Genomic DNA, 14449 nt, shown 5'->3' on the forward strand with positions numbered 1-14449 from the left:
AAATGGAGCCGGGCTCGCTGGTGGCTTCTGGGGCGTTAAGGGGGGGCTGTCTGAGACCCCTGTGCAGGTAGGGCTTGGGGCGGGGGGGGAAAGCAGCTTTTGCGGGAGATGGGCTGCGAGCCCCCTCGCTGTGGGGGCAGAGAGGGGGTTGGGACGCCCTTGACCCCCTCCCCGCCTGTTTCCCCTGGAGGGGGAGGGGCTGGAGGGGACAGAGCCCGTCCGTCCGGCTGCCCCCAGAGCTGGGGGGACCCCGGCCGGGCACCCGCTCCCTGCCAGCCCCGAGCCGACGGCTCCTGCCCCTTTCCACAGCTCCACGGGCAGCCGGGGGCTGCCCCAGCCCTGCGTACCCCCGGCTCGTCTCCGTGGCCCCCCCAGCCCCGGGGAGAGCCCCCAGCCCCGTGCCGGAGCTTTGCCGGGAGATTCGGCTGGATGGGGCAGGGCGAGCCCTGGCTGCCCGCTGCGCTTTGCCCTTGGTGGGGGCTCCAAAAACACGGCCCCATCCTGGCAAAGCTGGTACCCAGGGGGGGTTTCGGGGGGGGCCTGACCCCGGCCATGTGGCTTCTCCGGCCGGCAGGAATTTTGCCCGTGGATTCTGCCGGTGGGGCCAGAGCTGCCGCTTCTCGCACGACAGAAAGTCAGCCCAGGTCTGCAGGTACTTCCAGAGAGGGTTTTGCAGCTACGGAGAGCAATGCAGGTAAGGGGGGGCCTGAAGCCACGAGGAAGGGCTGGGAGTCAGGAGGTGCCATGCTGGGCTGATGGGACCCTCTGTCTGTCTGTCCCCGGGCTCCAGCTACCAGCACACCCGAGAGGAACCGGTGCCAGCGGGCACCCGCTGTGGTCCCGTGCCCACCGTGCCCCCCGGCAGCGTGCCTGCGGCGGTGGCCCGGGGCTGGGGGGGAGCCCGGTGTGGGTCGGCCCACCCTGTCTCCAGTGTGACGCACGTGGCCTCCAAGTTCCCAAGCGAGGAGGTTGAGGAGGGAGAGAAAGACAAGAACATCCCAGCACCTGACAACATCCCCCGTGGGGCCATCGGTGGAGAGTTTGTCCCTGCACGAGCTCGGGGTGCCTCAGGTAGGTGCTGGGGTGCCCGGGGACCAGCGGGGCTGAGGATACTGGGATGGTCAAGGTGGAGCATCCTGTGTGTGTGTCTGCCCTCGACCCAAATCCTCCTCGCTCCATCTCTGGGCAGGGCCCAGCTGGGGCTGTGGAAAGCTCCCCTAGGAGCTTTTCTAAGGTGGGGACCTCAGCTGCTAAGCCCGTGCCCTCTGCGCAGCCACCCTGCCTCTTTGATGGTAGGGTGGGATGTGCTTTTCCCCCTCTAAGAGCTCTGCTGCCTGCAGGCTCCCAACCGCGAGGGCTGGGACTGGATCCGAGCTCCTCTGACCCCAGAGAGGCGGTGGTGGAGACAGCGACGGGGACTGACCCTGCAGAGGTGGGTTTGGGGGTCTCCTGCAGCCGGGCAGCGCCCGTCACCCTGCGTTGGTCCCCTGGGCCGGGGCGGTGGTGGAGCAAGGGGAGTTGCGATGCCGTGATGCTCTGCTTGCAGGTCCCCGCAGAGCTGGGTGCTGCGGCCGCCCTGGTCCCCACCGCAGCCCTGAGGACCCGCAGCGAGGCCGTGGTGTGCGGCATCTGCATGGACCGGGTGTACGAGAAGCCGCTGCCGGAGGAGCGGCTCTTCGGGATCCTCCCAAACTGCAGCCACGCGTACTGCGTGGGCTGCATCCGCAAGTGGCGTCGCAGCCGGGACTTCCAGAGCACGGTCATCAAGTGAGTGGGGATGGGGACGTGGCAGGGTGGTCACCATCACCCAGTCTGCACCCTGAAATCCTGCCTTGGGTCTGGCGATGTGGCTTTGGGGTTGGAGAGACTTTCCTTTGGGAACAGACAGTTGGGAGCTGCGATGGGGACAGGGATGCTGGATGGAGCCGTGGCGGTGGGACCACCCAGCATGGGTGCTGAGCCTGTGCTCTCTGCTCTCCTTTCGGGGCACCCACCTGCACCCATTGCCTTCACCCAGGGCCTGCCCGGAGTGTCGGGTCACCTCCGGTTACTACATCCCCCACAAATACTGGGTCTCGGACGCGGGTGAGAAGGAGAAGCTCATCGAAACCTTCAAGGCGCGGATGGGGTGAGTGCATGGGGGGGCTGCGGGCTCTGCGCTGCGCCAGGAGCTGCACTCGCAACTGTGCGTTGAATCCCGTAGGAAAATCAGGTGCAACTTCTTTGTCCGGAACCGCGGCTTCTGCCCCTTCAAGTCAGACTGCATCTACCTGCACGAGCTGCCCGCCGGCCGGCCGCCGCGACGCCGAAGGCAGCGGCCGAGGATGCCTGTTGTGAGTGGGGTGACACGTCCCGGGGGGGCTTGGGGCACCGTGTGGATGGGCAACGCGGGGCCGGGGCTCATCCTCTCCCCTGTGCTGCAGGAGTTCAGCCCTTCTCCCTCGGAGAGCTCTGACGAGGAGGATGAGGAGTACCGCATGCTTGAATGGGCTCTCACCCTGATGGAGACGGACTTTCGGTACTGGAGTTACGGCCACGAGATGCTCTTCACGGACTCCAGCGACTCCGACTGAGCCATGGGGTGCCCCGCTGGGCCTGGGTGCTGTTGGTGGCGAGGAAATGTCTGCTGGGATGGGGAAGCGTTTCCTTTTGACGTGTTTGGCTGCTCGCAGCGTGGGTTTGGGGTGGCTCTGGGCATGGAGGCTGTTGCCGGGGCGTTTATCTGCAGGGTGGGGTGGGATGTGGAAGTAGTCCGGCTGCTATCTAGCAGCCACCCCCGTGTCGACAGCTGAACCCCCAGCAGGTCTCGCACCCCCTGTCCCCCCCAGGAAACTGGGGGGTGGAGGAGCTGCGGGGGTCCCGGGGCAGTGGGGTGCAGCCCCCCATCTCTTGCCCTCCCCTCCTCGATAGCGCAGCGCTCTGCCCCCACGGGAGACCTCACGGGAGCTGGGGCAGGGTGCTGGGGGGCGGTGGGGGGGGTTTTAACGTGAAGGGGCCGGCGGGGGGGGAGCGGGGCAGCAGTGGGGCACTGTTTTAAACTGCTTTTAGCCGAATAAAATGTGCTGCGTAAGGTAATGCCGCCTGGGGGTCTCCTTCCTGGGGGGGGCGGGGATACAACCCCATGGGGGCTGGGGTTGGGGGGGGGGCGCTGGTAGGGTTTGGCTTTAAGGACTCATTTGCATAACGTATAAACATTGCGCGCGCCGCTGATTTGCATACTCGGCGCGCTTTTTCCAGCGGGGCGGGTCCGGAAGCGGCGCGCGCTGCCGGTACTGGGGGGGAGGCGGGACGGACACCGGGCACCCTGCCCTCCCGCTTCTCCCCCCGGGGGCCGGGAGCTGATAACGGGGGCACGGTAGTAACCGGGGCAGCGCAGGGCCGGGGGGCTGCGGGTCCCCGGGGGGGGGGGGGGGCGGTGTTCAGGCGGGGCTCTTCCCGGAGGAGGGGGCCGGGGACCACCCCCAGCAGCGCCCGGGGGTTCCCCCTCGCCCCCCGGGAGGGTTGTGGAGAGGGGGAGCCCGGCCGCGACCCTCGGTAACGCGGCTGCATCCCGGGTGATGAGGGCAGCCCCCGAAACTGCAGCTGGGGGGGGGGACGGACCCCGGGGCACGGCTGTGCGGGTCCTCCCCGCACCCCCCCGAGTGTGACCCATGCCAGGCTCACCTCCATTTCCTTGCAGGTGGCTGCGAACCCCCCCCGAGCAGCGATGGACCCCCCCCAGGCAGCCATGGACCCCCATCGAGCAGTAATGCATCCCCCCAAAGCAGCCATGGACCAGCCCCAGGCAGCCATGAACCCCCCCAAAGCAGCAGTGGACCCCCCCAAAGCAGCAGTGGACCCCCCCTGCCTGCCCTGGCTGCAGCACTTCGACCAGCCGTGCCGCCTCCTGCTCCACGCGCTCGCCTCTGGCCCCTCCGGCACGCTGGCCGCCCTCCGCATGCTGCAGCGGGTGCAGCCCTGCGGGGCCCCGGGGCCGGCGTTTCCCTGGCCGAGCTTCGCCGCAGCCCTGTGCGCCGAGGAGCCCACGCTGGAGGGGCCGGCGGGGGCCGTGGCCGGGTGAGTCGGCCGCGTTTCCAGAATCCCGTGTTTTGCGGGAGGTTCGGCACGTCCAGTGCCCTGTTGTACCGTGCATCTTCCTCCTGTACCCCGGTGCCATGGTCTGAGCGTGAAGTCGGGGTTGTAGTGGGGATCCGCCAGTCTCCCAGCTCGTCTGTAGAAGCTGTGAAGGCGTTGCTGCCTCCTCTCGCTTCCTACCCCACCCCAGTGCCATGGTCTGTGTGTGAAGTCAGGTCCTGGCTGGGATCCACCGGTCTCCCAGCTCATCTACAGAAGCTGGCGAAGGCGTCGCTGCCGCCGCTCGCTTCCCAATCCCGTTGGACCCCTCTCTGCGGGGCAGGCTGGCGGTGAGGGCTCGGGGCTTTGCTCTGATGCGTCACCTCTCCTTTTGCTCCCCTTTTTCCAGCAAGCCACGGCTGCTGCTGCTCCCCGTCGTCTGCCAGAGGAACCTCCTCTCCCTGCTCCTCGCGGTGCGAGCTGTGGTGCCGGGAGGATGCCTCGGCCGGCTGCTCCGGGCCCTGGAGCGGGATTCCCACCTGGATCCCTGGGTGCGGGCGCTGGGGGATCTGCTCCAGCAGGGACTGGGGGGAGAGGAGCGCTCCCCGCCTCCCGCTGCCCTGTCGTCTGCGTGCCAGCAGCAGCTTGGGAGCCTGTGCCGGAAAATTGCCCCGAACAAACCAGAGGGGCGAAGAAAACTGAACTGGAGCTTCGGCAAGCAGCCTGGTGCCGCCGGGGACGCGGCTGATGCCACGCTGCAAGGTGGGAAGCGCAAGAAGGAGTCGGAGGAGAGCGTGGAGTTGGACGAGGAGCGAGAGGGGAAGAGGTTGCTGCTGGAGGAGGCGGCGTTTGCCCCTGCGGGAACCCAGGAGGGGGGGAATGCGGCGGAGGTGGAAAAGGAGGTGCCTTTGGGGGACAAATCTGTGCAGAGTCCGGATGGGGCAGCTCTGGAAAGCTCCCAGCGGGACGTGGCTGGGGACCCAAGGAAGATTTCCCAGGCGGAGCTGCCGGCGGAGGTCCAGTCCTTTCTCCAGGTACCGGGCAGGGATTGCTTTCCCCTTCCAGCCAGTAAGCTTTTCCAGTCTGATTTCTGTTCCTTCACCTCATTTTCCGCAGGTGCATGGACCGAGGCTGAAAATGCTGCTCCTGCAGGAGTCCGACGTAAGTGGTTGCTTCTGCCTAGTCCTGGAGCTGATGGGCTGAGTGGGCTCACGCCAGGGCCTCCAGAAGGGGTGGGAGAGACGATGGGCGACTCGGGGATTGCTAGAGGAGGATGAAAATCCCCGCTGTCACCTCCTCTGGTCTCGGGTACCAATACCTGCCGCCGCCTGGCAGGGATCTGCTGCAGGCTGGGCAGCTTGCGGGCTCCGTGCTGCCCGAAGCGGGGGGGGTGGGAGGGAAGAGAAAAGCCCCGGCGCCGTATTTTGTGGGGTGGTTTATCCTGGTGTGTTCCTCAAGGACTGCGTTTCCCCCCAGCACTCGGAGCCGAGCATCCCGCCCGAGCTGCGTGTCCTGAACAACTGCTCTCCCAGCCAGGTCAGCCTCGGCATCCTTGCTGCAGCCCCCCGGTGCCACCCGGGGCCTGCTGCTGTCCCTAACGTCCCTGTCCCCTCCGGTGTCCCTAGCTCGGGGGGCTGTGCTCCTTCCTCCAGCTCTCCACATGCCCGGAGCAGCTCCTGGTGCGTTTCTGCTGCTGGCTGCTGGCTCTCAGCCCCGACCTCAGCTACACCGGCGCGGCCGTCCTGGCAGAGCAGCTCTTCCTCGGGCGAGTAAGTGTGGGAGCAGAGTTTTCCTGCACCCCCTTTCCCTCTCTGCCGTCCCCATCTCTTGCCTCTTGTGTCCATAGGTCCTGTCCCTCACCCAGCCACCCTCCCGCCATCTCATGGCTGCCCTCGCTTCGTTTTGCTCCAAGTATTCCCAGCCCTTCTGTCGAGTCCTGGTGGCTGCGGTCCTGCGGGAGCCGGGTGAAGGTGCGGCGGGCACGGCTGCTGCTGGGAGCAGCGGAGAGAGCTGGAGAAGGGGCTGTGGGCTGCATCCAGCGGGGAGGGAAGGTCCCAGCTGCAGAGTGCTGTCTGCTGGGACGCGTTTATTATCCAGAACGTGTGTTAGGAACCATGGAGGGATGGTGCTGGTTTTATCTGGGCAGGTGAACGCTTGGGAGTTGGGATGGGAGATGGGTTTACAGGTGCCTGAGATGGAGAGGGAGGGGGGGACAGGCTGTTTTCCAGCATCAGCCCTGCCGAAGGACAGCTGCCATGGACTAGAGAGGTCCTGACATCTCCTAATGCTGGGGCCAAAACTGTCCCAGGGTGGCTCTGCTGGCTCGTGAGGAGGGTCCTGCGTGGATCCCTGCCACGGCAGCAGCACCTTTTCCTAGGGACCGGTGTGAGTTAAGCCCTTGCGGCAGACGGGCGATGGCAGCTGGATTATCCTGAACAGTGGGCAGGAGGCACAGCGTGGTTTTTGGGTGTCCTGAGTGGGATGTACCCCTGTGTGAAGGGGTGCCAGGAAGGCTCAGGCACATCCCCGTGGATTTGGCAGCCTCTGGAGGTTCTTCTCCCTTCTCCTTTGCCCTCACAGGTGCTGAGCAGACCAAGCTGGTGTGCGAGCTCGTGGAGGAGTGCCTGGAGCCAGACTGCATGCAGCTGGTGCTGAGGTAAGAGATGACACGGGGCCAACAGCTCTGCCCTCGTGGCTGCCCCAGTGAGTCCGGCGGGCTCCGGCTGCTCAGGAGCACCGGCGAGGCCGTGTGAGCATCGCCTCTCCCCTTCACCGTCCTTTACAGCCAAGTCCTGGAGGTGCCTCTGTCGGAGAAGCTCCTGCCGGTGGTGCAGGCTGTGCTGGGGCGGCAGGTAAGGGGACCCCCCCTTGTCCCCCCCCCTGGCTTTCCTTGCCAGCTCTGGCACTGCCGGACCACAGAGCAGCTCTCCTCCCTGCTCGTGGCTCTCTTCCAGGAGGTGCTGCCCCCCGAGCTCTTCGATCTCCTGGTCCTGACGCTGTGCCGGCACGCCCCAGCCTTTGCCGCGTCGCTGAGTTACGCCAAGCTGCTGACGGCCGTGCTCACCATGTACCAAAGCCAGGTAAGAGCAGGCCTGGGTCCTGCGGACGAGCCCGAGAGCTGGCAGCCGGGCTGCGGCTGGCCCAGGGCCCCGAGCATCTTGCTCGTCTCCATCTCAGGTCACCCCAGCCCACCGGAGCCGGCTGGCTGCCGCTCTGGAGCGGAGCAACGCGGCTCTGAAGAAATCGCTGCAGGCTGTGCTGGAAGGAGCCAGGTGAGATGGATGCTGTGCCCGCCGGGCTGGGCTGGGGTGTCTCCCGTGGGGGACGACGGCCGCCTCTGCCCTCCTGGTCTGCCAGAAGCCATGGCAGCAAGCCCTGGGCAGGTTTCCCTCTTCTTGATTTCTCTCTTCTTTCTCCCAGGTGAGCGCCGAAGGGAACGGCGAGGCGATGGCTTCCTTGGGCGGCAGATGTGTGCTGCCCAGTCCCTCGCTGGGGTTCAGTGCCAGCGTGATGGAGACCCAGCAAGCGTGGGCTGCGACATGCAGAGCGCCCACGCCTCTGCCCTCCGCCTTGCAGTGACGGCTTGGGCTCAGCCGAACTGGTTTGAGGTGGGCTATCGCTGGGTGACACCACCCCAGCCCCACGCACGCCCCGAAACTTGAAGATGAGGGTTTTCTTGGTTAAAAAATGAACGTGTTTTCAGTCATCTGTGTCTGGTCTGTCTCTGGGCTGCCTCGGAGCCCGCTGCCATGCTCAAGGTGGCACCTCCCACCCTGCCATGCTGAAGATGATGTCTCCAAGATGGCAGCCAAGGAGGAGCTGTGGAGGGGCCGGGCTGCGGGAGGTCTCAGGGTGGTGGCCCTGTTTGGTATCTCCCTCTCCATCCCCTCTCCCAAGCTCTGTTGGTGCAGGCACCGCGAAGTGAGCGGTTGCCCTACGTGGGCACTGGGCCCATGGAGGGGTGGCCGGGCTGAGCATTGCCTCCAGGGCGGTAGTTGCGTAAAGGTGACCCTTTTGGAGATGGCTTGTGCCCAAAACGTGGCTTCTCTTAATCAGGAAAACAAAAAAATCCATTATTTTGCATTATTGATGGAGTCACGTTGGCACAAAAGTGCTTGAAGAATGCCTGAAGGTGGGATGCAGCGATCCTGGGCCCCAGCCGGCTGCCGTTTCCCCTCGGAGAGGGGACATTGCCTGCTTGCCCTGTACGCTCCCTTATAAAAAGAGTTTTTCATCTGGCAGGTCCCCACGTTACCCGGCCGGGCACGAGCAGCTGAAGAAGCAGCAGAAGCCTTTCTCTGCTTTCAGGTCCCCTTTGGCTTGATGGGTGATGGCTCCTGCCCCGCCCCAACATCTCTGATAACTTGTACATCCACAGGGCTTGACTGGCCATCCATGTGTCTCATCGGGCTGGTTTGAAGGTGGCCCTACTTGTTTTAATCCGCTTAGATCCGCTTTCTGTTAAAAAATGCAGTGTTTCCTGTGTGTGCCCCAGTTTTGTTTCTCACTGCCGAGACGTACGATGCTTTTCCAGCGTCAGCCCTCAGTGAAGCAGGTTGCTCTTCCTGGCTCCAGGTCTGCGCAAAGCTGGCAAACCTCCCTCTACCCATCTGCTCCAAACCCTCCAGATTTCAAGTGTTTTTGTAGCATTCTGATGGCCCAGGGCAAGCAATACACGATGGTGGAGTTCACAGGTCCTTAGTGCTTAATGCCCTGAAGATATCACCTGAAGCAAGGCGTAAACTGATTTGAGGCTGTTTGAAGGTGGTAGTTCTGGACTAGGATTAATTTGCCATGGTGATTTTATCTCCACTCCACAGGAGCCAATGCACTAGTGGGAGGTTTATGTGCAGGTCAGGCTCTCTCTCCGCCAGCTGAGCTGATTTCTGCGTGATGCAGCGGTGATCTGCTGGGTTCTTTATCTGGTCTGCTGGGATTTCCAAATCTCAGGATGCAGGAGAGTGGGGTTTGGATGAAGAACTGGTAAACTTGAATTTTCTTCTTTAAATCTGCCTTTTTTTTCTTTTTTTCCCCTGTTTGGCCAGGGCCTACAAGGGACCCTGCTGCATGTGTCACGTTTCTGGTTTTCAGTGTGGCAATGGTGACACTTCACAGTGCAAGGTATTTAGTGATGCACTAATAAAAAGTGTTTCTATAGTGTGACTGTTTCCAAATTTCTATTCTGTATCCTTGAAAAACACCCACTGGAAATCTCATCTGGGCACCTGCTCGTCAGAGGACTGGAAAGATAAGGATGGGAGAGAGTGGATGGACTCTGAGGGAGGTAGCACTAGAGTTTTAATGGAGGTTTTGAAGCATTGCGTACTTCAGGAACTATTTAAAAATTCATAAACATTTAAATCTACAAGGGGAGAAGAGGGATTAAAACATGGGTGTGACGTGTTACTGCTTTGAGCTTGCTCGTTAATGTTTAGACCCAGCCAGAGGAATGAAACTCTGAAGCATTAAGTGATGCTCTCAACGCTGAGAGCACGGATTGCTTTATAGCAAGAATCTCTTAAGCTATTTTAGATGACGGTGGACTGATGAGGCTTCAAAGGCCATGTTAGCTGGAGGAAAGAAACATCCAGGGAGCCAGATTGTTGATGTATGTGCATACCAGCGAGTTAGTGGCGGAGTATATTGAAGCTATTGTAGGGCTGCCCAAAATATGACATAAATAGAAATTGTGCCCTGATCACCAAGGTCTGAGCCTGCTCTTCTGGCTTTATTAGGTAGCAGGCTGTGGTCTTTGCAGTTTCCCTGCAAACTTCTACCAAGTGACCTCGGTGTCCTTGTCCCCAGTGCTCTGGTTTTTGGTCACATGAAGATGACCGGGGACAAACTCCTCTCCAAAGTTCACCTCGTTGTCAGCTTGCTGGTGTCCTTGCTGAAGAAGAACTGGGAGAACGCATGTGCTGTGGATATCTAGAGCACCGTGGGGAAGCCCCGGCGCCTCTATGGACTGGGCAGCAATAAATGGTTTGAAATCTCCTGGCTGCGGCGTGCCCCTCCTCCCTGATGGGTGTTTGGTTTTGTAACTGCTTACTGGTTTCTTTAGGCAACGGTCTCATTTTGACAGGCTGTTCTTGGCTGCTACGTGCCGTATGCAGCTTGCACTTCCAGCTCAGCTGGAGATACTGGGAGCTGCGTTTTGGGCCAGCCTACGTGGTTTTTGCAAGAAGCAGTGGTGAAGCAGGGCTCGGCTTTGCAAACTGCAAGGGGGGGTTCCCGTTCTGCTGGGAAGCATTACGCTGGCTTCTGGAAAGAGACTGCTTAGCCCTGGCTTTGCTCTTGGCTGCAGCTTGTCGTGTACTGTGGATTCCCCTGGGGTGTGAGTGCAAGATAACAGTCGTGTTGGGAGGATTGAAATGAACCCTGGAGCCACTAGACATGCTGGTGGAAGGCTGCTTGTTCATGTGGTGGTTGGCAGCACCTGGACAGAAGGCTTTAGTTTTCACTCCTCTTGACCCTCTCGAGAGCTTTAAAATCCAGGCTGAACAGTGCAAAGAGGTGGACGTGCCATAAAACATCGGTCAGGTTTTATAGTTCCGCAGAAGTTTATCCAGGAACAGAGGGAGAACCAGGGCTGGGTTTGTCCTTGTCCTGATTTATGAGCAGTGTAGGTGAAGTGGAAGGTCTGAAGTTTTGTTCTGGACGTTTCCTAGGCTGTGTGTAGAAGGCAGCATATAATTTTCAGCCAATTTACTTGGGATATTTGACAGTAGTTCCTTATCTGCTTCCTCTTCTGTTTGTAGTGATTTATGTCCTTTGTGGTACAGAGGGGAACTCCCCTTTTGGCCAAATTTTAAAAAAGGAAATTAGTATTATGCAATTGCACGGGTTATGTGTCCACTCTGCTGCCTGCTCATCCTCCCACAGTGATTTCTGAACCTGTTTCATGATGAGATGCTCTCTCCCCTCCCCAAGTGGCGACTTGGTGCCAGGATCAGACAGCCCAGAACCTCCTTCGGACAGGAAGAGGCATGGGAATGCTGCACCCATGGGCGCTGAACACCCAATGTCAGAGCTGCGCAGGAACCAGACCGCCTTGGGGCACGAAACCCCTCGTTGGAAAGGGCTGAAACTCAGCTGCTTTCCTGAAAGTGGTCGGTATCCATCCCCTGAGGGGCTGCCCCTTTCCAGAGGGACCTGCACCCATGCCCAGGTAGCTGCCGTGTCCCCTCCTGCAGCAACGCTGCGAGCTGATAAAATCACCCGGCTTCACCCTGGAGGTAACTGGGTCTCACTAACAACCTGTTAATCGCACACACCTCATCCCCAACACGCTGATGCAGTTTGCATTGAAATCTGGTGGCTGTGACACCCAGCAGTGAGACTGAAGCCTCAGCAGTCGTCTTTTTTTTCAACCTGGAATTCGAAACTGAACCAAAAGCAGCAAAAACCCCTCTTTCTCATCTGCTATTTTTGTCAACAGCCTTTTAATCACAATGAGCGAATCGTGTTCTCCCTTGGGCAGTCTGGTGGCTGCCAGGTCCATGTCAGCTGGGAGCTGGGGCCACGCAGAGATGGAGTTGCTGGAGGGCTGGGGTGCTGCTTCACGCTTGGGCCCCCTGCGCAGACCCATTAAATCACGTCTGCCGCATCAGCAGCCGGTGTCGGTCTGAGCAGCTTTCCTCTGAGAAGCGGCTAATCCAGACGACCGCGGTCTCTGCGAGCTGAGCTGCGAGTTCTGCTCGGCGCCAGGAGGAGCCCCGGGAAGACGCCGTCGCAGAAGGGCTGCCGCAGGTGGGACCTCGCGGGAAGGAGACGCAGGGGGCAAAGCCAGAGCCCGCAGCAGCTTGCTGCCACTCGCCTCTCTGGGCTGGAGATGTCCCAGCAGGGTCTTGTTCGTCCCCGCTGAACAGGTCTGTGCATGGGGAGCTGGGCTGCTTTTGCTTCTTTGAGGCCCTCCGATACCTAGATTGCAATCACGATGCTCCCAGGTTAAAAATAAGAGTCCAGAAAAATCCCTAGGTGCTTTTAGGAAGTGCTTTAGGAGGCTCTTGGGATGGGATGGTTTGCACAGAGGGGCAGTGCCTCTCACTGAACTCTTCAGCACGCGTGTGTGGGAGGGAGCGGAGCAGTTTTTGAGCAGAAAAGCGTTTTTCTGGTGTGGGGAACCAACCCGATGGTGTCCTTAGGTCTATGTCCCCCACAGAGCAGCTCGCTGCAGCCGTGGACCTGCCAGGACACCAGAGCAGAGGCTACAGAGCTTGATCTGCTGCCTGCCCGGTGCTGGGCTGCTGCTCTCGGGGAGGGAGCAGGCTTTCTGTGGGGATGGGGACGGTGGGACCAGGCAGTGTTGATGGCAAAGCACTGGTGTGTGCAGAGGTGTCTGTCCTCCATCCCTCTGGTTTTGTACTCTCTGTCTGCTCAGCATCGTGCTTTGAAGTTGCTTTTATTTCCACACCCTGCTACAGGAGGCTTGGCTGGGGGCTGTGTTGAGGAGAGACCTTGTGCTTGGCTGGAGAAATCAGTCAGCAATAAAATACACAGTTTAGACCCGTGTGCCCGAGCAGATCCTGCAGGCCCTCGAGGAGGGGAACAACGCCGGGGCAGTGGGGCGCTGGGCTCCATCCCCAGAGGCTCAGCCCAAAGGAAGGGTCTTCCCCTCTGCTCGAGTCTCCCCTTGCTGAAACAGGGGGGCACCCGGAGGCAAATCAGCCCAGCGACAGGACTGGCAGCGCTAATGCAAACCTGACTTCACACCTGGAGAATCCATCTGCCTTTCGAGGTACCAGCCGGACAGCAGAGCTCGCTGAGCGGCTGGGAAAGCCCTGGGGGTAAGGGGCAGGGGGGAAGCTCTGCTGCTCAGGGGTGTCACTGCCGCACAGCTCCTGGGCTCGGCTGCCTGCGGACGGGCGAGCGTGGGTGTACCCACCCGCGGGACGGAGCCAGCTCTGCCGTCGCAAGCCCCGAGCATCCTCTGGCAGCTTGGGCCAGGCAACCTGCTCAGGCTGGGAAGCGTGTCTCGGCAAATCCTCCGCTGAAAAGAAGCACAAGTGGTCAGCCCTGTGCCTGGAAACTCTTGGAAGTGGACAGAAAAATTCGAGGACTGGAGAAGAGAGGAAATCTCAGGGGCGATATTTTTAAGGAAAGGCAGGACACGCAAGACTATAGGGGAGAGGGTGACGGTGCCAGTCTGCCTTTCAGCAAGTCCAGTATCTTCCTGGTGCTGGTGGTATGAATTTAGGATGTGTTAATTGTCATTAATTGGTGCTAATCATGCATACTACAGCTTGTGTTGCTAGGTGTGTGTGTCACAGGGAAGACAGCCTGGGAATTTGGGGCTATTCTTCCCCGAAGATAACTCAGGATTTCTCAGCAGCTCTGCTTTTGGGTCAGGTCTGAGCAGGAGGTGTTTGCCCCAGGAGGGGAAAACCCATCCCTGAAACTTCAAGGATGTTTGAAATCCTGACCTGCTGGGGACCGTTTTTATGGCCATTTCCAAAGCCTCATCCCACTCCTGCTTCAAAGCTGCAAATGGGCGCTCTCAGCACTCCCTGGACCCGAGGCCGCGTCCTGCACCTTCGACAGATGAGCATGGGGCTGGGAGGTGCCGTTTGCTGGCTGACCTCTCGGGACTTAGGAGATTTGCAGACCCCTTGTTCCTCGTGGCACATCAGGGTCCCCGGGCATGGGGGGGGGCTAAGAGCGGCTGCCTGCCTGCAGCCTGGTCCTCTGCAGCGCTGAGCATCGAGTCTGACTCCGTGTAAGCTCATTAGGGGCAGAAAGCGGCTTTAGAGGATGGGATGGATTTCAGCAAAGGGGTCGGGCAGGGGAAGGGGCAGTGGGGGTGATGGCTGGGGGGAAAGTGGAGCTGCCGAGAGGGGCAGGAGGTGTGGGGGTCCCGGGCAGAGTGGCTTCCCTGCATCATCAAAGGTGATGTCGTAGGGACTCCTCATCAGCCATCTTGGTTTATCCTGCCTTCATGGGGGCACCCCCCACCTCGGTGGGTCCTGACTGCCACCACCCCACCCTGACCCTCCTGCCAGGGAGACGCTGAGGCTCAGGTCTGCTCCGCTCTGCAGCAGCTGGGCACGCAGGGAGCAGTCGTGGTCTCTCCCAGCTCAGCACGACAGCTCTCACCTCTAAGGAGCGGGTACAGGACTCACCCCGCACCGAGAGCAACCGTCTCCTCGCCACCTGCAAACCCCTCAGCCCGCCCCGGCCCCACGCAGGGAGCTCCCAGCCGCTCTTGTGCATCTCCTTTAAAGGCCTTCTCGCATCGAGCTCTTCCCTGGCAGCTCCTTCTGCTCCAGATGCGGTCGCTCTCCCCTCCCGGGAGACTCGGCCGCCGGCAGCTTGCACCGTGCGGGGTCCCAGCACCCCCGAACCCAGCGTCTGCGGGCTGTGCCACCGTCCCCTGACCCCCTCCCAGGTCTGCCGGGGA

At 61.0% G+C, this 14449-nt stretch overlaps 2 protein-coding genes across 3 annotated transcripts; both read left to right on the forward strand.

The window, feature by feature from the left end:
- Positions 1–2: 2 nt before the first annotated feature.
- LOC142364127 (putative E3 ubiquitin-protein ligase makorin-1) lies at positions 3–2573 on the forward strand. Its single transcript, XM_075442912.1, has 8 exons — positions 3–67; positions 575–694; positions 791–1071; positions 1341–1432; positions 1547–1767; positions 2018–2128; positions 2204–2333; positions 2424–2573. The coding sequence occupies exons 1-8, from the start codon at positions 3–5 to the stop codon at positions 2571–2573; spliced, it is 1170 nt and encodes a 389-aa protein (XP_075299027.1).
- Positions 2574–3258: 685 nt separating this feature from the next.
- FANCE (FA complementation group E) lies at positions 3259–7759 on the forward strand. Of its 2 annotated transcripts, XM_075442967.1 has the most exons (12): positions 3259–3355; positions 3680–4056; positions 4463–5087; positions 5170–5214; positions 5530–5589; positions 5679–5822; positions 5900–6023; positions 6634–6709; positions 6839–6905; positions 7008–7133; positions 7231–7325; positions 7474–7759. In XM_075442967.1, the coding sequence occupies exons 2-12, from the start codon at positions 3707–3709 to the stop codon at positions 7475–7477; spliced, it is 1716 nt and encodes a 571-aa protein (XP_075299082.1). In that variant the 5' UTR covers positions 3259–3355; positions 3680–3706; the 3' UTR covers positions 7478–7759. The 2 variants fall into 2 exon arrangements, with proteins under 2 accessions (XP_075299082.1, XP_075299083.1); XM_075442968.1 differs by lacking the exon at positions 7474–7759 and having other exon boundaries at positions 7231–7329.
- Positions 7760–14449: the final 6690 nt, after the last annotated feature.

This window comes from Opisthocomus hoazin, chromosome 25 (assembly GCF_030867145.1).
Source record: "Opisthocomus hoazin isolate bOpiHoa1 chromosome 25, bOpiHoa1.hap1, whole genome shotgun sequence".
NCBI lineage: Eukaryota > Metazoa > Chordata > Aves > Opisthocomiformes > Opisthocomidae > Opisthocomus > Opisthocomus hoazin.